The 21,405-nt window shown below is 37.6% G+C and overlaps 3 protein-coding genes across 3 annotated transcripts; 1 reads left to right on the top strand and 2 right to left on the bottom strand.

Annotated features, from left to right (window-relative positions):
• The first annotated feature begins 5,501 nt into the window (after positions 1 to 5,501).
• LOC116248641 (uncharacterized) lies at positions 5,502 to 6,137 on the top strand. Its single transcript, XM_031621547.2, has one exon. It carries the CDS (start codon positions 5,553 to 5,555, stop codon positions 5,973 to 5,975), a length of 423 nt encoding a protein of 140 aa, XP_031477407.1. The 5' UTR covers positions 5,502 to 5,552; the 3' UTR covers positions 5,976 to 6,137.
• A 4,458-nt stretch (positions 6,138 to 10,595) lies between these two features.
• Positions 10,596 to 12,699, bottom strand: LOC116246718 (flavanone 3-dioxygenase F3H1). Its single transcript, XM_031618548.2, has 2 exons — positions 11,805 to 12,699; positions 10,596 to 11,095 (listed from the first exon to the last, which is right to left on the bottom strand). The coding sequence occupies exons 1-2, from the start codon at positions 12,633 to 12,635 to the stop codon at positions 10,793 to 10,795; spliced, it is 1,134 nt and encodes a 377-aa protein (XP_031474408.1). The 5' UTR covers positions 12,636 to 12,699; the 3' UTR covers positions 10,596 to 10,792.
• Positions 12,700 to 15,765: 3,066 nt separating this feature from the next.
• Positions 15,766 to 20,211, bottom strand: LOC116249105 (40S ribosomal protein S11-2-like). Its single transcript, XM_031622243.2, has 6 exons — positions 20,070 to 20,211; positions 19,161 to 19,201; positions 18,977 to 19,077; positions 16,357 to 16,501; positions 16,183 to 16,272; positions 15,766 to 16,099 (listed from the first exon to the last, which is right to left on the bottom strand). The coding sequence occupies exons 1-6, from the start codon at positions 20,079 to 20,081 to the stop codon at positions 16,009 to 16,011; spliced, it is 480 nt and encodes a 159-aa protein (XP_031478103.1). The 5' UTR covers positions 20,082 to 20,211; the 3' UTR covers positions 15,766 to 16,008.
• Between the last annotated feature and the right edge of the window lie 1,194 nt (positions 20,212 to 21,405).

Raw genomic sequence — 21,405 nt, 5'->3', positions numbered from 1 at the left:
TTCCTGAATTTTTTTTCCTCTTATGGCTTAAAACCTTGAGGAAGGCGCAGAGCCAAAGACCGAATTAGAGTTTTTAAATAAATTTCGAATATAACTCAAATATTGTTTTTCAAAATTTGTATATAAAACAAGTAAAATTTTTTAAAATTTACATATAATTTTTATTTTGGGTGCCCCACTCATGCTTGAGGCTATCGCTAGACATCGAGCTAACTCAAACTGAGCTAACCAGACAAAACTATACAACATGACCACTTCTTGCCGACAGCCTAGCGCTCAGTTAATAGAGGTTTTTTTAGCCCAATGGGCCCATTTAAGACTGGTTCTTGTGGATTTGATAGAAGGTTTGAGAGAGCTTGACGGATCGGCCTGGCTGGAGAAGGAGAAAGGTTGACATACTAGAAAATCAGGGCAGACGACAGAGGAAACTAAACTCTAGTTAAGAGAGAGAGAGAGAGAAATCCATCAATGTTAGACTTTTATGACGTGGTTGCCATGAAATGAAATTATATGGTCAACTTGTGAATAGCAAAGAAATTTCTGGTGTTAATTTCCCCTACTTAGAGGCTACCAATGTTCAACAAGTTTTTATGTTTCCTTGGCTTTTAAGGAAAAAAACAGAAAAATATGAGAAATTTTTAAAAATTTAAAAGGACTAAAATAGATAGAAATAAAATAAGTGAGAAACTATTAATAAAAACACTAAGATTTGCAACAAATAAAAAAATAAAAAACGAAAAAAAATTATTTGGCATTAAAAAAATGTGAAAATTTTTTAACATTTTTTTTTCAAAAAACATGTTTTTTAAAGTTTTAAACAACCATTTAATTTATCACGTTTTTTTTCATTTTTTTCGAAAAAAACATGATATACTTAATTTTTGGATTTAAGAGTTGGATTCAGACCTTTTAGGGCTTGTTTGGATTCAGACATGGATTTTCTTTTCCTTTTATTTGGATGTACTTACGAAAATTGGAAATAAATCTATCACACACACTCTCTCTCTCTCCAGCCAGGGGCTTAGCCTCCAAATTATTGTTATTATTATTATATTAGTTTGTGCTTATTTATATGAGATCATCTGTAATAATATGAGAATCGATGATCTTATATCCATAGTCCATAGATTTAAGGTCGGACCTTTCCCTCCTCCCACCTTATTTAAATCGGGAAGCTTGCATGGCCCAAGCAGGCTACGCAACATGACTTCAGGGTGCGTTTGATAGCTTTAGATCTCGTATCCTAAGATTTGAAATCCGGGTATTTGAAAGCCTTTTAGGGTGCAAATAAGTTAAAGAGTACAAAGTTGGGTGGGTATTTGAAAATTCTCTGTTTTTATAAGTTATATAGCAATGCAAAACCCTATGACAAACCTAACCAAGGAGACTAGAAAACATGAGATGTTTTTAGCAAAACCTAATCTTATCCCATAAAATTAATAAAGTCAAGACTTTTCTTTGAGAAATATATGGGCTTAAATAAACTTTTTAAAAGAACGGGAAATATTTCAAATGCACACCTATACCTAAACCTATGCCCTAACTCATTTGGGGACCCCAAAAAAAATAAAAATTGACTCTTTACCTAATCCTCAAGTACTTATTAGGTTAATGAAACCAGACCTGGATATAAAACTAAGAAAGAAAATCAGAAAACAAATGAAAAAGTGAGCTTGTTCTATGAAAAATGAAAAATGAGTGGTTTTAATGACCCTTTCTAAGAATAAGAAAAAGGTGGGCTGTCGTTGTAAGGTACATTTACTTAGTAACCATCGTCCCACTTTCTCACCTGCACTAACTCCACTTTCAATTGGACAAATTTAGAAGGTGCAACCTGATCGTATTAAAATAGTATTTATATCTTAAAATTGTAAGGTTTTCTCAACATTTTTAATTATAAAAATGTGATAACCCCAGGGATTTGGTAAGGTTGGTTGGGGGCCGCAACTAGTAGAAGATAAGTCATTGGTTCAATTTTTATGGGCGACAACCCCTTGTGCAAGAAGTTGTACCTATGGATCACGAGGGCAAGAAGTCCAAGCATAAATTGATTTGAATCTGCATTTAGGATTTTATAAGAACAAAAAAAGTTCAACGATATGTAACTTTTTAAACTTTACGTTGCAGAAAAAGGTAGCTCATGTCCTCAAAGAAATTGGCGCAATGGTTAGAGTGAGAGTTAGTAGGCAGCCAGTGTCTATTCCGAGTGTTAGAGACATTAATCTTATGTGCTGCAAAGCGATGTCTTGAATGGTTTAGGTTTTTCACTTGTTTTGCAACACTGAGGTTTCCATAAATTCAGTTTTAATAGCAGTTAAACACTCTAAAAAATTTAGTCAAAGAAGCAAAATCAGGTTTTACTTCCAAAACTTGGTTTTGAGGTGTCATCCAAATGCCCCCTATTATTTATGTGAAATCAATTTTAACTAGTTTCGTTTTTAATATAAATGCCTTTTATGACAAACCTAATCTCCACGATTGCAGAATCTATGCACCTCTAAGTTCCCTTTATTTATTTTTTTCTTTTTGGCACTTTTTTTTTTTGTAGTTTGAAGTTATAACATAAGATCTATCTAGTATTTTACCTTCTATCATAATATAAATGACATCAAATACAGTATATTGACACTCCTGAAACTAGTTTTGGGGGTCTAACATCTCAGTTCTATAAAAAGTTATGTTACGTAACTGTCATACAACACACGACGTTATATATAACCCTGCATATAACTTCTCATGATGTTAAAGATCCGCCATTCCCACAGGCAGGGGTGGAGCCAGGATTTTCTTCAGGGGCGGGCCGGCAGTTCGACTTCTGGATCCGGGTAGGGCCAAACCGAATTATAATACAAAAAATACCTTACATAATTAAAAAATATTATTTTTTTCAATATATAAAAAAAAAAAAGAAATTTCATTGGCTGAGGTGGGGCCATGGCCTAGGCGGCCCCCCTTCCCTCCGCCCCTGCCCACAGTGGTTGTGTCGACAACTGCCATCAGTTCAATTTCTATGGATGCTACTCTCTTGATTATAAACTATGAAATTGCAATATTATAGTTGACGATTAATACCATGCACCGACCGAATCTTGTATTGTAAGCAGCCCAAGGCCCTAGGGATAGAGGGAATCAGAAGGCTTTCAAGTCTCTTTTCTTGGCAGTGGGTTGCTAACCTCTTTTTCAGGAGTGGAGCCAAGGTAAGGCCCGGCCCGTATGGGCCTTATCCCCACCTCAATTTTACTTTTTAAATTTATATGCAAATTTTAAAAAATTTCACTTGTTCTATATAAAAAATTTTAAAAATGATATTTCGGTTCTAGTCAAAATTTAGAAACTTTAATTTGGTCTCTCTTATGAAAAATTTCTAGCTTCGCCCCTACTCCTGCTCACCTGAAAGAAGCACCAACTACAATTAAAATTGCAAGTCATGCGATATCATTAGAGTACCCAACGTTAGTAAATCAAACTCCTCAGCCAGTGCATTGGCATGCTTAACATTGTTTAATTATATGCAGACTCAGATCTTGCATGCCTAATATTGTTTAATTATATGTAGATTTTATGGGTCCCAGTATTGATGAGGTTGGATCCAGAGCCAGTACCATAACCTTGATCAGGTTGGATCCAGATCTAGATGTATCCAGATACAGTGAAGATCTGACCCGCTCACACTCTTATATGGTAATTAACGTGGGCGGCCCACTTGAAAGCTCTGAATACAAGGAAATAAGAGTCAAAAGAGGAATTGATGAATAAAAAGGAGTAAGCTCATGAGGTGTCCGGATCCCAGATCTAGTTAAGATCCGATCTGTTTGAGCTCATATATACTCTTCAGCTCTTCCTAATTGTATATACGCTTCCATTTCTACTATTAATTCTTTTCTTTTTCTCTTTCCTTTTATCCCTGAAGACTCGACCTGCCTCAGGACCTTGGTGAATTTATTATATCAATTCTAAGTTACCCCATAAATTAATAAGAATAAACATATTCTCTCTTATCCTAAAGAAAAAGGCCGATACAGCTAGGCGAGCTGGTGCGTATCGGTTGATAAGCTGTATAATTTAAGTTTTCGTATCGGTATCAACCGATATTTACGACATTGGATAGGATGCATATGTTTCATGCATCAAAACAATCAAATCAGTTTATTTAGGCAAGCAAATAATAAGAGAACGTTAGGAAAACAAAAAAATCAACTGTCTAGAATTTTATAAACTTTTGAAAGCTAGAAAATCTTACCATCAAAGCAAACTACTACAGAGTTTATAATTTTAGGTGTTTATCCAATGTACTCTTATAAATCAAGTTCATATCACTAAAATCTTGAAAACAAAGCAAAGGTTCCTAAAAATGGAAAAAATCAATTTTTTTTTACTTTGGCTCGACTCTGTCGCTCTTTTTGACCTGACCCGTAGACCGTTTGGCCCTTTCCTGAAAAAAATCCTGGCTTCGCCCTTGGTTGCATTATTTTTTAAATAGAATCGTTCAGTAAAAATGATAAAGAAAAACGGAATCCAATTTGAACTAAAATCATCTGTCAATTGGGTCAAATTAAAATTTGTATCGTTGAGCAAAAAATCAAAAGAAAAGTAGAAACTTATAAATTTGTCAAGAAGAACTGATTCAAAGTTAACTAAAAGGCCATAAAAAGGCACAACATAGCTGGTTGGGTAAAAGCATATGTATAGTTCGACTCCAACAGGCGCTACACTTTTAAGTCTTAAGCAACGGAGCATGACATCTGAGTTGACGAGTGCACAGCTACCATCAGTCATCGCTAACACTCACCAGAAGTAGGAGGAATGAAAGACGTTTGAACCTCAATTCTGGATAGTGGATTGTTAACCTTCGGCTCATCCAAAAGAAGTTAGTAGAAAATATATCATGCATGTCGATTGAATTTGACCTAATACGAAAGCAAGGGTCTAATTCAATCGAAATCAGTGGAATCAGACCAATTTAACGCAGAATTGCAGAGAGTTGTGACAGGAGAATCATGAATGTTTGATATTTAGCTCGTTAGGAGAATGAAGAGAGCCTGCGGTCATGACCCTACTGTTTGTTCTGTTCACCAAGAAATTAAGTAAGAAAAATAAAATAAATATCTTGTTGAAATAGCATATGGATTCTTATTCTTATTCATATTTATGTTTAATATTCATGATTTTGGAAGTTGGTTCTGATCCGGTTGTGTATCTAAAGGTCAGATATGAATTGAACTGTATAACGAAATTAAAAAATTGTACAACCCAGCCTAAATGATATCATATATAAAATCCTTAATTCCTTATTAATGAGATCAATCCAACTCATTTGAGAAAAGAATCAGAGAAAATAAACAATTGAACTCAGCTAAGGAAAAAGGAGGTTAAAGCAAGCCCAAGAACAAGTTCTTCGAATTTATGCCTTGTGTGGGAATCTCTCATCACTTTCCTTTTTCAAGTGCCTTCCTGCACCATCTCCACCATCGCCTTTTCCTGCCAACATTCACTTATAAAAACCAGAGACGAAGCAGACGCCATCGAAACAAGGGAAGGAGAGCGCAGGGGAGATGGCGTCGTGGTGGTTATCGAAGGAAAGGAAGGGGTCAGAGTGGCGGAGGGGGTGGAAGAGCCAGTTCGTCGACTCCCTCTCCCCTCCTCCCTTGCCCTTCGTCTTCATCTTCGTCATCGCCGTCCTCTTCCTCTCGCTGTCCAGCTACTCTGCCTACAGCAGCCAGGTCCACTCCGCCATGAACCAGCTGAACCTCCTCTTCTTCGTCCTCCCCGTACTGCTGGTGCTCCTGGTGCGGAGCGTGTCGGTGAACGGGAGGCTCGCCTTCCGGGGGCCGCGGTGGGAGAGGGAGTCCATACACAGGGCCGGGAGCTCGCCGTGGGGGGTGGCGCTGCTGCTGCTGCTGCTTCTGCTCATGGTTTCCTACCAATCGTCCTTCCACTCAAAGTGGTACAGACCTCTTTGGAGACGAGATTACTGATTAGGAAGAAACCCATGATCTTACTCTTTCTCTTTCTCTTTTGCTTTGAAGAAGACGATCGACTTCTTGTAGTGTTTCTTTTTTTTTTTTTATGGTCTGTAATTTGTGGCTTTGTACATACTCTGGCTCTCTGAATATATTTCTTCATCTTCCTCCTTTTTATTTTTAAGAACGGAAATGGAAATTAATCAAAGCACATAAGAACTGAGGCACAAGGGGAGGCGAAGCTATCTCTTCCCTCGGCAGACCTTTAAATATGGGTGGTAGTATGGCACATTTTTCATTGTAGTTTGAAAGAATAGCACCCATAGAAATTGAATTTGTCTGTTTGGTCTAACAAACACGCTACACTGTTCAAATATTATTGTCTTCTTTCCTGATCTTGGGCAGCTCTATCCTTTTATATTTTTCATGGCCATTCTTTGAGGGTGTGTTAAGTTGATTATATGAAAAAATGGTTTTTAATTATTGTTTTAAAAGTTGGTTTATTTTCTTTCACAACACATTTTAAAGCTCTTTTTTTTTTTTTGGATAACCTGGCGGATTAAGCTATTCGATTCCTTATTCCTTATGAAAAACAAGTAATAAAAGCAACCTTTTTTTTTTTAAGGCTTTACCTTTAAAAAGGATCTTTCCAAAAATTTTCCAAGGCCTGGGCCCAAACCAAGCTTAAGAAGGGGTTTGGGAGTAAGGAGTAGTTTTCACCTAGCAGGCTAACAATTAACACACCTTTACTTCACTAGCTTTCTTGTTGTCCTATGCGCAAAGATTAGTAAAAGCAGCTTATAATTCAACTAAAAAAAGTTGAAGATTGCATGTTTAACCTATGGACACAAATGCACAGTTCAGGGTCCGAGATCGCTTCTGATTCCCTCAAGACAAAAAAGGGAGTGGAGTCGACGCTTGAGGGCACTAGCGGATCTAGAAATTTTGGCTGGCGGGAGCACTAGTTCAATAACACTTAATGTTTTAAGGGGCACCTATCTATATATATATATATATATATATATATATATATATATATATATATATATATATATATATATATATATATAAACAACTAAATATATGAAATTATTAACATAAAAATAAAAATAAGTAAGGTTTGTGAGGTTGGTATAAGCAACTGCTTCAGGGTGCATGGAGTTTCAAAGCCATTTTCAGCCAACAATCGACATGCCTTAGTTTTACCTCACTAGCTACGTTGGTGCCCGAAGTCCTAAGTGCAAAGATTAATAAAAGGAACTTATAATTCGAATAAAATAGTTGAAGATTTTATGTTTGATCTAACAACGCAGATGCTTGGTTTCGGATCCTAAATGGCTTATACTTGTTTTTTTTTTTTTTTTAATTTTAAGTGAGTGATTATTTTCCCACTGTCATGAAGTAGTCTTTCGAGTTCACATACCAAGTTTTGAGTTGTTTAAAAAAGTAGCACAATTGATCTTGATAAAAAATCATAGAGTTTTATGAACCTCCTTATACTACGGTCCTGTTTGAAGATGACACAATTTGAAGGGTTAAACCTTTTTTGGCCTCCTATCGAACACAACTGACAAGTCCAATCAAGCTAGGGTGGAATATTTATAGTTTCTCAAGGATTATTTTAGCCATTTTTTCACAAAAAGTTCATTACTTGATAATAGTGCAAATTTTACAGTATTATTTGATTTATTATTGGTAGTTTCGCATTTCATGAAAAAAAAAATAACTTTCATATTTTTTTTTCATTTTGCTCTCATAAGAGGCTGGCTCCTTTACTCCTTTATCAAGTTCAATCCAACGGAACAATCAGATTCAACCTACCTTTAAAATATGCAACTCACACGTTCGAGCACCGAACCAATCAGGCATCATTTGTCAAATTCATCACTGAAGCAACATCTCATCAATTTTCCTGAGTTAAAAAAGAAATATGAGGTTATAATTTCACTGCTGTGCACAAGAAAGGTATAAGCGACGGCACATGGCATTGTTCAACCGCATCTCAAGTGAAAGCGTCTACTCCTTCCTCGTGTCCCCGGAGATCATGTCGCTGTCCTCCCTTGGCAAGCAGTTCTGAACATACAGGACAAACCAGCCTCTCTATTTTTAGAGAGCGTGAGGAGATAATACTCGTAGAGATAAGGACAATCGGAACTGTACGAGACAAAACCCAAACATCGGTACAAGACAAATTCAAAATCAACGCCCCTGAAAATGAAACCAAAATCCATATGTTACCTCAAACATACGTGCATTTATATTTATTATTCATATCTACCTACCAAACATTTATAATCAATTTTCAAGATATATATATATATATATCTTGAAAATTGTTTATAAATGCTTGGTAGGTAGATATGAATTATATATATATATATATATATATATATATATATGGGGGGAGAGAGAGAGAGAGAGAGAAAGATTGGTAGAAACCAGACCACTAAGCAATGAAAAAAAAAAAACACTCACATTAATTTTGATGTTTAAACTGATATGACCTAAAGAATAGGTTGATGCAAAACATATATTAAGTTGCGTGGTGCTTTATTGGTGTTTTTAAATTTTACAAATAAGCAAAAAAGAATGACTCCCATAGCATCAAAATTTTGAAAGTATTAAAATCCATATTTTGCATAAAAATAACTTGAAACAAAACGTAAAACATGTTTTATATCAAAATATTTTTAATAAATGTATTAAGATGTTTACATTATATTGAAAATAAAATTTCAGCAAAAATTAGAGCATCTGGTTTTTGTCCCTGACCTAACGGTCTGGTTTATACCAATATATATATATATATATATATATCTTAAAAGAGAAAAATAAAGAGAGAGCGAATGCAGTCGTAGCATGATTCTGATAATGTGTAAAAGTGTAAATTTTAATTTTGAGCAGAACCGTTGCCTCTTACATGGTTTATCGCAGCATGGAGTAACTAACAAACTACTTGTTCTTTCACTTGTTCGGACTAATCTCTCATATCTTGATTGAGAAGAACTTAACTAAATATATTATTTATCAGATATTCGTATATTTGGATTCAAATGTAAATGGAAAACTTCTTATATGTACTATATCAGATTTTGTCAAATTTAAGATATATAAAAGGAATACAAAATACATAATTATGATATGTTAAGAACCAATTCTGCAAATGTATGGATGTTAGATGTGTGATAATTATTTGAAATTGAATCCCACTTCAACCAGATTGGGTCATTTATTTAAAATGAAATGCAAATCCAATCGCATGTTTCATTTCTTGTATAAAATTTGATGTTATTGATTAATTGGATCTGGAGCCAACGTTTCAGGCACCCTCACAGATCAACGACATAATTACGACGGAAAGCTCGGATCATCACGATGGTTTCCATTTTGCCCCCAAGGCATCAAAAGCAGGTTTGATATCTTGTGAGGATGAGATGGAAGCCCTTTTAGCCGAGGCCCTTTGTAAAGAAGGGAAAGACATTTTGGTAATTTATTAAAAAGAAATGTCTTTCATAGTCTTTAATTTTTTTCATTTTAATTTTTATCTTTACAAAAAAATTTCTTTTTCAATGTGAACTAAAGGTATTTTAGTCATTAACCATATTAATGCACGTCAGTATGACTCATATAAACAAGTTCATGAATAAAATAATGAAATAAATAAAGGATGCCACTTTGGCCATTTTACTGCCACGTGAAAAGGCGGTGTTGCTTAATTATCCCATTGAAATATCTCATATGCTGATCGGAATAGAATCAGTTCGCGCACCTTTGGGCCGGGTTTGTCGATCCTAGTCAGGGGTGGAGGGAGGGTGGGGCCACTTAGGCCATGGCCCCACCCTAACTAACTGAGAAAACAAAATTTGAAAAAATTTTAGTTGTGTAATGTATTTTTTAAACTTGAGTTCAGTTTGGTCTTACTCGATTCAGCGTTGAACTGTTTGACCTGCTTTTGAAAAAATCCTAGCTCTGGCCCTGATTTACGGACCCGTTAGTGTGTCATGAACTAAGAAAATGAAAAGACAAATGTCCTAAAGAACAAGATTAACTTATTTTCCTTGTATTTTATATAAAAGTAAATGTCTGCAGGTTCAAAAAATAAAACATTTCCGAGAAAGAAGAAAAACCAAGAAACACAAGTTTTAACGAGAACAGTACAATAAGTTTGAATAAGCTCAAATAGCTAATTTGATTTGAATCGGTGGCAAATAGATTTGATTCACTACTGATATATATCTATGAGGGTAACATGTGCAATATCATCGATTTTATTATTTTTAGGTGTGTTATGTATCTTAATTAATTTTATGTCTCTTCCCATTTATATATATTCTGAAAAATTATACATATACATAAATACATTTACATCGGCAAATGATTTTTATTTGATTTATGTAATTGAAGCTGGTTATATGCAGTGGGCCAAGAAGATATGTCATGCACAGTGTTCTTTGTCTGTCCGTTCATTAGAAACAGTTTTGGTGGATTCAATTCAATTTCCATCTTCCACGGAACTGACTAGGTTAATAAAAGTGCTGTAATATAAACACTAAGTGTAAGGTTGTGTGGTCAGTTGACCACACGGCCCACACCCACCCTCGTAATTTATTTTGCTTATACATTGCTTTCTTCTCGTATTGCATATCGGTGCTTAAGATTTCTTATATTACTGCCCCTCAGCCACACATAACCTCCCGTAAAACAGCCAGAGCAAAAAACAACACAACCTCGATGAACAACATCATGTGGAAAATAAATTCATACAGTGGCATCGCGTGTTGCTGCAAATTTATGGAACTAAGTAGGAAGTACTTGCAGCAACTGCTTTCAGCTTAGGCCAGAATTTCGTTGATCGATTTGGCTTTGGCGATCTCCTCGACCTGCTGCTCGCTTTTGTCCTCCTTGGCAAGCTTTTTGAGCCTGGCGAGCTCCAGGTCTCTGGCCATCTTCCTCTTGTACATCTCTGCAAAGGTGATGGGCTCCTCCATTATCGACGCCTCTCCCTCTCTGATCTTCAATGGGTACACGATTGCGTCCGGCGACGGATTCTGGAACGTGGCGATCGATAGGCGGCTGCAGTTTGCGTTCACGACCGCCTGGTGATCCGCGTTCATGAACCTTCCGTTGCTAAGGTACTGCAGAAATGCACACAGCACCGGTTAGACCTTAAATTTAGGGACACTCTCCCAATCTTTGAGGTAGATTTATGAAACACTTAGTATTAAAACTTTTTATTATATCGAAATTGAATTTAACTTTGAATCACCTCGTGTTGTGCTAAAAATTAGTTGAATATCAGTGAGAAGGTGTCCCATTGTCAGTGAATCCAAACGTGGGACAGCGGAACACATGGACACAGTGTCCCAAGGAAGGCATTTATTTTAACATTCTCCAATTCTGAGACTTGTGTTCGCATGATGTGCATTTCTAGAAAGAGAATTCAGTCAAAAAGAGCCTTTTGTTTTCCTTTTTTTTTTTATACAGCATGTTATGCTGACAAACTGTAAAAAGAAAGTTCAAAAGTTAAAAAAAAAAAAAGTAAAATCATGGGAAGAGTTTTTAACTCTTTCCATCAAAATTCTTTCAAGTTGAAAACGTTTCTTTCGCTTTAACAAAAGGTAAAAGGTCACCATCATTTCTGTTATTTTGGAATAAAAATTTCCGAAATATTGAAAAAATATGTATCTCATTGATGGTAATAGCCAGCTGGAAAAGGTCGTAACAAAAAAAAAAAAGTAAAAGCAAAAAACTCAAGAACGTGGTGACCGTATATAATTAATGAGTAAATGATGGCCTTTGATTGTAAAATTTTCGTAAAAGAAAGCACAAGCAGCAGTAACTCACATGGCCGTGGTCGCCGAGGTTGACGACGAAGGCGCCGGCGATGGGCTGGACGGTGATCCAGGTTTTGCCGCCGTCCCTGGTGGCCTGCAGGCCGCCGACCAGGTCCTGCAGCAGCAGGGTGATGGTGCCGGGATCGGTGTGCCGCTTCAGCCCCAGAGTCAGGTCCGGCTGCGGGCACGGGGGGTAGTAGTTCACCACCATCTTCTGGTCCATGTCCCGGCACGCATCCCTGAGGGCCTCCGACGGCAGCCCCATCGCCTCCGACAGCACCCCCAGCAGCTTACACGCCAGCGCCATCAGCTCCTCGCTGTACCTCTCCGCCACCGCCCGCCACCCCTCGGGGACGTCCGGCCACCGGGAGTAGTCCCTCCCCGCCAACGGGTACGAGAAGAACGTCACGATCTCCCGCCAGTCCTTCACCGTCTCCCCCTGCAGGTGGCTGCTCACGATGAACCCCCCGCGCTTCCCGCCGGACATGTCGAACCGGAGCTTCTCCTCGGGGGGCAGCTTGAAGAAGGCGGTCGCCATCTCCGTCATGGAGGAGACGAGGGAGGCGTCCACGCCGTGGTCCACGACCTGGAAGACTCCCCACTCCTCGCACGCCCGGACGATGGCGTCGCGGACCTCGGCACGGCGGGAGTCGTCGGAGTCGAGGCCGGCCAGGGAGATGACGGGGACGTCGTTGCTGAAGTCGTTGTAGGCCACCTTCGGCCGCTCGTCCTCGTCTCGCACGAACGACTCCCTCAGCGTCTTCTCCTCGTTCAGCGTCGGCAGAAACGGTCTCGGCTGAGCAGCTGCCGGCGACGACTCCACCACCACTGTTGGTGCCATCTCTCTCTCACTCTCTGCTGTTGTACTGGTCTGGTCTTGGTCTGTGTTGGGGACGATGATGGGCATAATGGTCGCTATATAGGCTTGGTGGAGGAGACGTGGCCTCTTACCTAACCGCGCAAACGTGATAGCTAACACTGCCACTGCATTGACTGTGCTTAATGTAATGGCCGAAGTTTGAGTGGTAGGTTTAGGATGTGGAGAGAAAAAAGATGAAGTAGACGGATTTCTAAACTTGGGGGAGAATATGAGAATCTATCCGGTGGAACGTGAATGCATAAAATTTGGTGCAATTATATTGCTTATGTAATAATCTTTTAAAGGCAATCTTCCAAAATATTAACAAAAACCATATGAAGTTTACTATTAAAAACGACAGATCGATGTGGTTGGCATTTTGTAAGCACAAAGTTTATGAAATTTTAGATCGTTGGCTCTTTTTGTTTGTAAAAACCCGTTTGCAGGTCAGCCCAAAGCAAATTTTATGTCTGACCTTAGAATCATGATCATGTAGTTGTTGACGTCCTATGTTTGATTAAACAAAAGATCTCCTGATTCAAAATCTAGGCTATCAAACTCAACCAAAGGGTCTTCAAAACCTGCTTCCTCCCAAGTTTTTGGTACAAAATTGATTTTCCGGCTCCCTCCAAAGATTTTTATCCTGACAAAGTTTTTCAAAAAATGATCCCCTTCACAAAAGTTGGTTTTCATAGACAAAGTTTTTCAAAAAATGACATCCAAATGGTCCCCTTCAAATCTAACTGCTTATAAAAAAGAAGTATATACGTCAACAATCAATTGTTACGTTTCGAACGACTTAACCCAAACTTGCATGGCTAAAGTTTAAAAAAAGACTTAATCATGCAATTTCTATACAAATGCATTGCATGCACACACACATATATTTTATGTATATATATATATATATAAAGAGAGAAAAATAGAGAGAAAAAGGTGCTATGAAAATGTTCATAATCTTTTCTCCTTGTTTTTATTTCAACCATTCCTTACAATGTATCGAACAGCCCTCATGAATGAGCTGGGTGACCTTAGATAACTAAGGTTAGCATTCAATTTTTCTATATATATAGGTATATATATTCCAGTACTGTTCATTAATGTTGGCTTAACAAGTGACGGAGCTAGAAATTTGAGTGAGTGGGCACAAATATATAGGTTTGTCCTTGAAGAAGAGCGATCATATATAAGTACATATGTTTCTACTCATTTCCATTCTGATCTACAACACAACTGGACCCGATAACACGTACGAGCTTTTAAGTATTTAGAGTGTTTTGGTGACATCAAATCTGGGATTAGGAAACACTCAATTTTAACAAAGCTTGAGTTTGTCAAAAGTTGCCCCTTCATGTTATTAATGAAAAAATGGGTTTTCGGTGTGTCAACTATAACACACAAATAGGATGCACACAAGCCGGCCCAGCACGCCAGCCTCAGCTTGACTCGACTCAGAAAACTCGAATTCAGTTTGAACTCGATCCGAGCTCCATAAAACAATCTCGAACTCGACTTGCCAATGCAGCGTCGAGCTCGACTCCTTTAACTTGTTTATGTTAAGCATGTCTTGTTTCTTTTAATTCATTTAATTGTTACTTGTTTAAGTATTCTCTCATTATATTTCGTGAGTCGAGTCTAGTATAAAAGAAGTCGAACTCTTACCATTTGAACTTGACTCGTTTAACCTTTCGAGCATATATTTGAACTCGACCTCGACTCATTTACGAACCAGTCGAGTTCGAGTTGAGTTTTGACGGGTGAGTTTGAGTCTAGCTAGACTAATACAAAAACTGGGCTTTCAGAACTCATTAGAACTTAACTTTCAGAAAATTAAGTTTTCATAAAAAAAAAAAAGTCATCTCCCGTGTAAGGGGAAGAAAATGAAAAGAAAAAAAAATTATAAAAAGACTAAAAGGCCCCTTTCTAGAAGGCAACCGAGAGGCAAAATAACGTGCGCATGCCTTCGGCTCTACCTAACGGTCCTCTGCTAATTAGCTGACAACTTTGTAATTTGTGGGAAATTGAGGGATGAGTTGGGTGGTTGGTAGCGTTACTTAAAAAGAGTGGTGGTGGTAGATATGCATGGTGGCTAGAGCACGTGGCGAACCTACCCAGCAGGTCGTTTTCTTGAAGCAAGTCAGAGGTCAATTGACTTGCTAAACTGAATCGACTGTGACTGGGCCGAATATGTTTAAAAAAATGTTTGTAAAAAATAACTGAAAATAATAATAAAAAATTTGACTAAAATATGAAAAAAGTTTTTTTTAATGTTTTCTTTTATTTTTCAAGGGCGAGTTAGTTATTTAAAGAATACCACTTTCGGTGGAAAAGTCCTTGCTTGAAAATTCAAAATACAAATCCTTAAAAAGTTGTGCATCCCTTTAAACCGGCAACCAAATAAACGGACCACCAAATTGAATCTGTTTGTCGCCGATTCAGTTCGAATTGCCAATCCAGACAACTTTCGGTAACATTGGGTCTGACACAAGATACCGTGAGGGACCCATATGCTCAAGTCGAGCTTTGTAAAAAGAGCTACCCAACCCCCACAACATTAGGACCAAACTTGTCCACTTTTTACACACCAATGAAAAATGACTTACCATAAATTCCTTCAGAAAAGATAAAGGTGGCTCTTCCGTATAAATATTTTGGTCGCTTTTCTAATCACATCGTCATGTTTTTGGAGAAACCATTTTTTTTCTTTTAGACTAAGGGAAGCTTGGGCGTGGTCGGTTTAGGGTTAAAATTGCTTTTGAAGTTAGGGGAGATGAGACTGCATCAATTCTAGCGAGAAAATCCAAGGTTCAGTTCTAAAATCTGAAAGTTCATGTGATTGATCCACGAGATAAAGGTTCAGGATTAGATCGCTTTCTAGTTAGGATTGAGAAGATTGTATCAACTCTAACAAGAAAATTAGGTGTAAAAACTCTTTAAAAAAATGGGAGTTGATGTGATTGACCTCCACAAAAGAGAGAGAGTTGTTTGAGTTCTCTCTCTCTCTCTCTCTCTCTCTCTCTATATATATATATATATATGTATATATATATATATATTGAGTTATACTTTTTGCAAGAAGACAAAAAAGATAATACAAATGAAATGCCAAAGATTCCAAACGAAAAGCTCCGAACCAACCAAAATTTTTCATTCCAACTAGCTTGTTCAACATGACACCGCATAACAAATACTCCAAGAAAGTGTGAGCTGCTAACAGTAGGTGGAAAATCAATAAAGGTAATAATCCCATGAACTACAAGATTCTGTGCATCTAAACCATCAAACTGATAACCACCTATCGGAAGCGATAACCACCAGCTAAGATGGTGCTAAATGCACACGAGGAACTGAAAATTCACATGCCCGTGAAAGCTTTCTTGCCTCCACCAGTGGAACCAGCAGGAGTGACTTTCAGCACATTGAATCTAACCGTCTTTGACAATGGTCTGTTAACATGGCAAAGAAGAATGGTTAGCTGAAGGTAAAAGGAAGACTCAACCGATGGTGCAATAATCCACTGGCGACTCACCTGCACTGACCAATGGTGACATGATCCCCCTCCTTCACACGGAAACACGGAGATACATGGGCAGGAGTGTTTGAGTGACGCTTCTCAAATCTGGATCAGAGCATGAAGGCATTTTTAATATTTTTTAAATCAAACAGACAAAGACTTTAGCGGCTGCTCTATGTATTTTCTCACCTTTGGTATTTCTTAACATAATGAAGAGAATCCCGCCGGACAATGATGGTCCTCATCATCTTAGCCTTGTAGACAGTTCCCTGCAATATACGGCCCCTGATGGAGACACCACCAGTAAAGGGACATTTCTTGTCGATGTATGTTCCTGCCAAATGCGAAGACCAAGTATTAGAACTTGAAATAGAAAGCTTTCATTGTTGATCAACAAATCAAGTCTTCCAAGGCATGATGAAACAGTTGCACAACAATGATCGCATTTTGAGGTAACAGTATACAACAATGTGAGATTCTGAACTAATATAAGCTCTATGTGTACGTGTGTGGGGTTTCCTTTTTTTTTTTGGGTGGGGGGTGGATGGTGCGCTACAGTGGGGAACATTTCCAACCCTAGTTTTATGTATGCACACAAGGAACACGTGTTCAGGAAACTTGACCATCAAACAACTGATCAATCTACAATAACATCAACAAGTATGCTTGAAAGAGACTGAAAGCACTGGTTGGTTAACTTAACCATTAGCTAAGAATTCCACTTAACATAAGAAGGCTTCATATTTTAGGAGAAGAAAGCATAGACATCCAACATGCATGCGTAACAACCCCACCCATATTGCAGAAGAACCCCATCTAAAATCCTCATACGGGTGTCCACATAGTTCAAAATTTTACAGAATGTTATTCCCCTGGTCCCTCCCATGTTCATGAGAGCTCCAATTGTGTCAGAATAGAAAAATGATTTAACCAAAATTTGTGGTATGAACCACATGAAAGATTCAATCCATTTTCAATCTGGCAAGTTTTCTCTTTGGCTCCACACGGCAGACAAGATGACAAGGCAGGAGGCACCTGCTGTTGACTCTTATAAAGGAGCCAATAGCCATACATCAACATGCCAGACAAAATCAACAAGATGGCATAAGAGATGGGCAAAATAGCTGAGGCATCCTCTTATCTATGTCATGCCTTCTTTGCTTGGGGTGCTTTACACCCTAACCCCTGAAATTGGGTAGGTGTTGCAGAATAGAACTGTCATCAACACCCCCAAGACCGTCTGAATATAAAAACGATTTTGCCAAAATTTGTGGTATGAACCACATAAAAGATTCAAGCCATCTTCGATCTGGCAAGTTTTCTCTTGGCTCCATGCGGCAGACAGGAGGCCAGGGCAGAGGGCACCTGCTGTAAGACTCTTATAAAGGAGCCATATATCAACATCAAATTGTTCGTGAAAAAATAAGCAGCTAGACAAATTCACTAAAAAGGCACAAGAAAAAGGGATGGGTCACAGCTGGGGCATCTCCTTAAATAATTTAGGTCATGCCTTCTTTGCCTGGGGTGCTTTACAGTTTACACCATACCCCCTTGAAATTAGATAGTGTTGTTCACAGAACTGTCATCAACACCCCCAAGAGTGTCTGAATAGGAAAATGATTTTGCCAAAATTTGTGGCATGAACCACATAAAAGATTCAAGCCATCTTCAATCTGGCAAGTTTTCTCTTGGCTCCATGCGGCAGACAGGACGCCAGGGCAGAGGGCACCTGCTGCTGACTCTTAAAAAGAAGCCATACATCAACATCAAATTGCTCGTGAAAAAAATAAGCAGCTGACAAATTCAACAAAATCATGCAGGAAAAAGAGATGGGCTATAGCTGAGGCATTTCCTTAAAACAATCTATGCCATGCCTTTCTTTGCTTGGGTGCTTTACACAATACCACCTGAATTCCCTTTTCAACTTCCTCACATGGAAATTATATTCTAAGAATAACCATCAATAGAAGAATTATAAAGATATCAGAGTAACTCAAGGAAGACACCGAAAGCTCTCAAAGGGACATACATGTTAACCAATGCTTCATACAGCAATTTTTGCCAATATTTCTTTATTTGGATCCCGCTGTAAAGCACAAAAGCTAGCTTACTAAAAGCCCATCACACTTTGTAAGCACCAATTCAATTACGGTGACAGTAAGATTTTCTCTTGAAGAATTTAAGATTATATGGTTCCTTCTAGAGTTCTGTGGCGATCTTTAACAGGTAAATTAACCATGTATTAATTACATTATACCAATAAGCACTGAAATTCATGGAAAACAAATCTTTCATAAATCTAAAATGGTGTATCTCTTGATACAAAGGATGGTATATTAATGGAATGGTCAGAAACAATATCTTAGATCCCAAACTACCTTGCCAATTACTATTTCAAGCGAGAATCAGAACAACTGTGCTAATACTTGTTTTTATCATGTGAAGTAAAAAATCCATAGTCCAGCTTATTCTGAAGAACTATCCATCAAATAAAATTCATTTCTGCAAATGAAAATACACACTCAAAAAAGGTGCATTCATGTTTTAGAACACCAACACTACCTAGCAGTCACAAAAAGTGTTGATGCTAAAATTAAAAAAAACTAGAAGCACAAAACTTTTACAAGGAAAGGTATTTCTCTTCATCGTTGTATGACGACTTCACATAAATCTAAAAAAGCTAATACAAAAGGCAAATTATGTACAGGATACCATGAGGACATTATTGACAGAGAGAACAATTAAGTTGATAGAAAATAGATACTAAGAACACCAGATAATTGATTTAAAGAGTGATTAAAGTCACGACCTTCAATAGCCTCCCTTGGAGTCTTTATTTTCAGCCCTATGTTCTTCCAAAATCGATTGCCACCTTTTCCTGGTCCTTTCCCCTTGCCAGATTTTTTTGAGCTGCAAGAATTTGCACAATAGATTCATGTATGAAAAGTGCACAGACGTAGTGCATGGGATGCCTAAATTTAGGCAAACCTTACCTTAGAAAGACCTTGGGTTGCTTAAGGAACGCCTTCTCAGTCTGCAAGCATCCGAAACAAGAAATCAATGTATTGATTTTCTTCCTTGGAAGGTGAAAGATGGGAGACCCAACTAACTTATACTTAATGTGATAGAAACAAAAAAAAAACCAACAATTAGACAAAACGCCCGATATTACATCGTTGACACAGTCGTAACTCGGGGTATCTCCTCTGTAAAGTCCAATGAATCTCCAACACCGATAAGCATATGCAACAAGGACTCGCGCAGATTTTAGTTACATGACTACAGAGTGAGAAGAAAATTATTACGTTACTGACCATATCACATTCTTCTGATCAATTTTCTCTATCATTGCAAGGTCATGATATACATGAAAGCTATTATACTACCACACTTCTTTCATCTAGAAAGTGCATAGACGAGGCAATGAACTAACCACATTTCTAGTTTATCCCCTACTAAATCATCAAGAAATCATTATGTTTACAATGGTTTCAAAGGGCAGTATTTAACTTAAATCACAATAGACACAGGAAAGAGATGAACACTTGAATCAATTCAAAAACCAACTGCCTCTCTCCTATACTACACAAGCACGATAATACGCCATGTCTTTCCACTTCCCACAACAAGCGGCAAATCATGTCCGCCACGTAAAGACGGAAGACCACCCAAAAACTTCCACTGTTTTGGTAGCATAGAGCGAACTGTATAAATCTAAAACTACAAAATCTCAGGCATTTCGCCAAATAGATCTTTCGAATGGTTGCCATCCAGAGGGATTCCCCAAGAAGATGCACCGCGGATGTTGCGATTATCTACCAAAAGACAATGAGAACCTTTGTGGCAGTAATACAGGAGAACAGAAAGCTACCACGTATCTCAAGAGAGAGAGAGAGAGTAACCTGCTCAGCCATGGCGGTAAACGATGAGAGTTCCGCGGCAACGAAGAAGAGGCGGAGGCAAGAGAAGTGAAGGAAAATAAAACCCTAAGCCTAAAGGAGAGTTCCTGCCTTCGTCGCTCGCTATATCCTCTAGGGCTATCGATAAGTGAGCCAGCGGGTTGGATTCCGTACGCCCGATCTGAGCCCGACTCAGGAGCCCTCAGGCTTACGGCGCAATGATTCTGTATTCAAGCGAAAAGCCCCATACCCGACCCGTACTACAATTTTTGTTTTTTTTGTTTTTAATTATTTGTTTAAATTAAATTAAATTAAATTAAACTAAATTAAAATGCATGCCCGACAGACGTAGAATGATGGTAGGCTATATCGGATTTAAAAATTTGAGTTTGATTTTAAAAAGATATACCAACAAATAATAAACATCAATATGACCCAACACCTACATATTTGGAAAGTTTGTTTTTAACTATTATGATTTGGATTCAAATTTGAATTTAGTACGACTTTAAACTTGATATATGATTGGACTTGAATTTTGAATTGGAAGTTAGATTCGGACATGATATAACATTTTTTCTTTTAAATTTAAATTTGAACCCGAATACGTGAATATATTATAAGTCGAATAGGTAAAGGTACATCCATTTCAAAGTTAGTTAAATTGTTTCCTTCTCCCATATGAAATAGCATCACATATAAATTCCTGAAAAATACATCTCTTAAATACACTTTCTATAGTCGATATATTCTCTTTAAAGGGTGTTTAGAGACTAAGGTCAAGTGTCAATAATACTTTAGCTAAGATATCATATAGAAGGCAGGCATCTCATTTTTTTGTCCCGTGGTACATAAGTAAAAAAATTAACCGAAATATGAACTTTAGTGTCATTAACACTTACTTGTATTATGCTGAATAAGTGTCTCAACAGTACATTGGGACACTTTGTCGAAGTCAAACGAAACCCCGATATTAGCATATGAAAGTATTAATTTTCTTTGCAAATTAAAAATATGTCACTAAAAAATGGTAACAGTTCAGTACTTTTATGGTTATAAATATATATGTGAGTCTCCGTATATACATAGAAAAATTGAATGGTAACTCCATCTTTTCAAAGTCACCCAGTTATATAATCAAAGTCATTCAATCCAACATGATTGTCAATTAAAAAGAAATGCAAGGAAAAAAAAAAGTGATGGGTTTTTTATTAGGCCAAATCCACCAAATGAAGTCTATGTCACTTGAGTGCGGGGTGTGGGTGCCGGAGCGGTACATCCCAAAAAATTTAGGTGCGATGGTGCAGCGATGGTATTTTATTATTATTATTATTATTAT

The sequence above is a fragment of the Nymphaea colorata genome, chromosome 2 (assembly GCF_008831285.2).
Source record: "Nymphaea colorata isolate Beijing-Zhang1983 chromosome 2, ASM883128v2, whole genome shotgun sequence".
Lineage (NCBI taxonomy): Eukaryota > Viridiplantae > Streptophyta > Magnoliopsida > Nymphaeales > Nymphaeaceae > Nymphaea > Nymphaea colorata.
The sequence above is the reverse complement of the archived record's forward strand: the minus strand, read 5'-3'. Positions and strand labels throughout refer to the sequence as shown.

What these genes read in the sequence shown, in the direction of transcription:
- LOC116248641 (XM_031621547.2), top strand. Translation starts at nt 5,553, where the DNA reads ATGGCGTCGTGGTGGTTATCGAAGGAAAGGAAGGGGTCAGAGTGGCGG.
- LOC116246718 (XM_031618548.2), bottom strand. Translation starts at nt 12,635, where the DNA reads ATGGCACCAACAGTGGTGGTGGAGTCGTCGCCGGCAGCTGCTCAGCCG. An exon ending in ACCTCGGCGACCACGGCCAT is followed by an intron (nt 11,096 to 11,804) that starts GTGAGTTACTGC and finishes GCATTTCTGCAG; the next exon opens with TACCTTAGCAACGGAAGGTT.
- LOC116249105 (XM_031622243.2), bottom strand. An exon ending in TCCAAGGGAGGCTATTGAAG is followed by an intron (nt 16,502 to 18,976) that starts GTCGTGACTTTA and finishes CGCATTTGGCAG; the next exon opens with GAACATACATCGACAAGAAA. An exon ending in GTCACCATTGGTCAGTGCAG is followed by an intron (nt 16,100 to 16,182) that starts GTGAGTCGCCAG and finishes CCATGTTAACAG; the next exon opens with ACCATTGTCAAAGACGGTTA.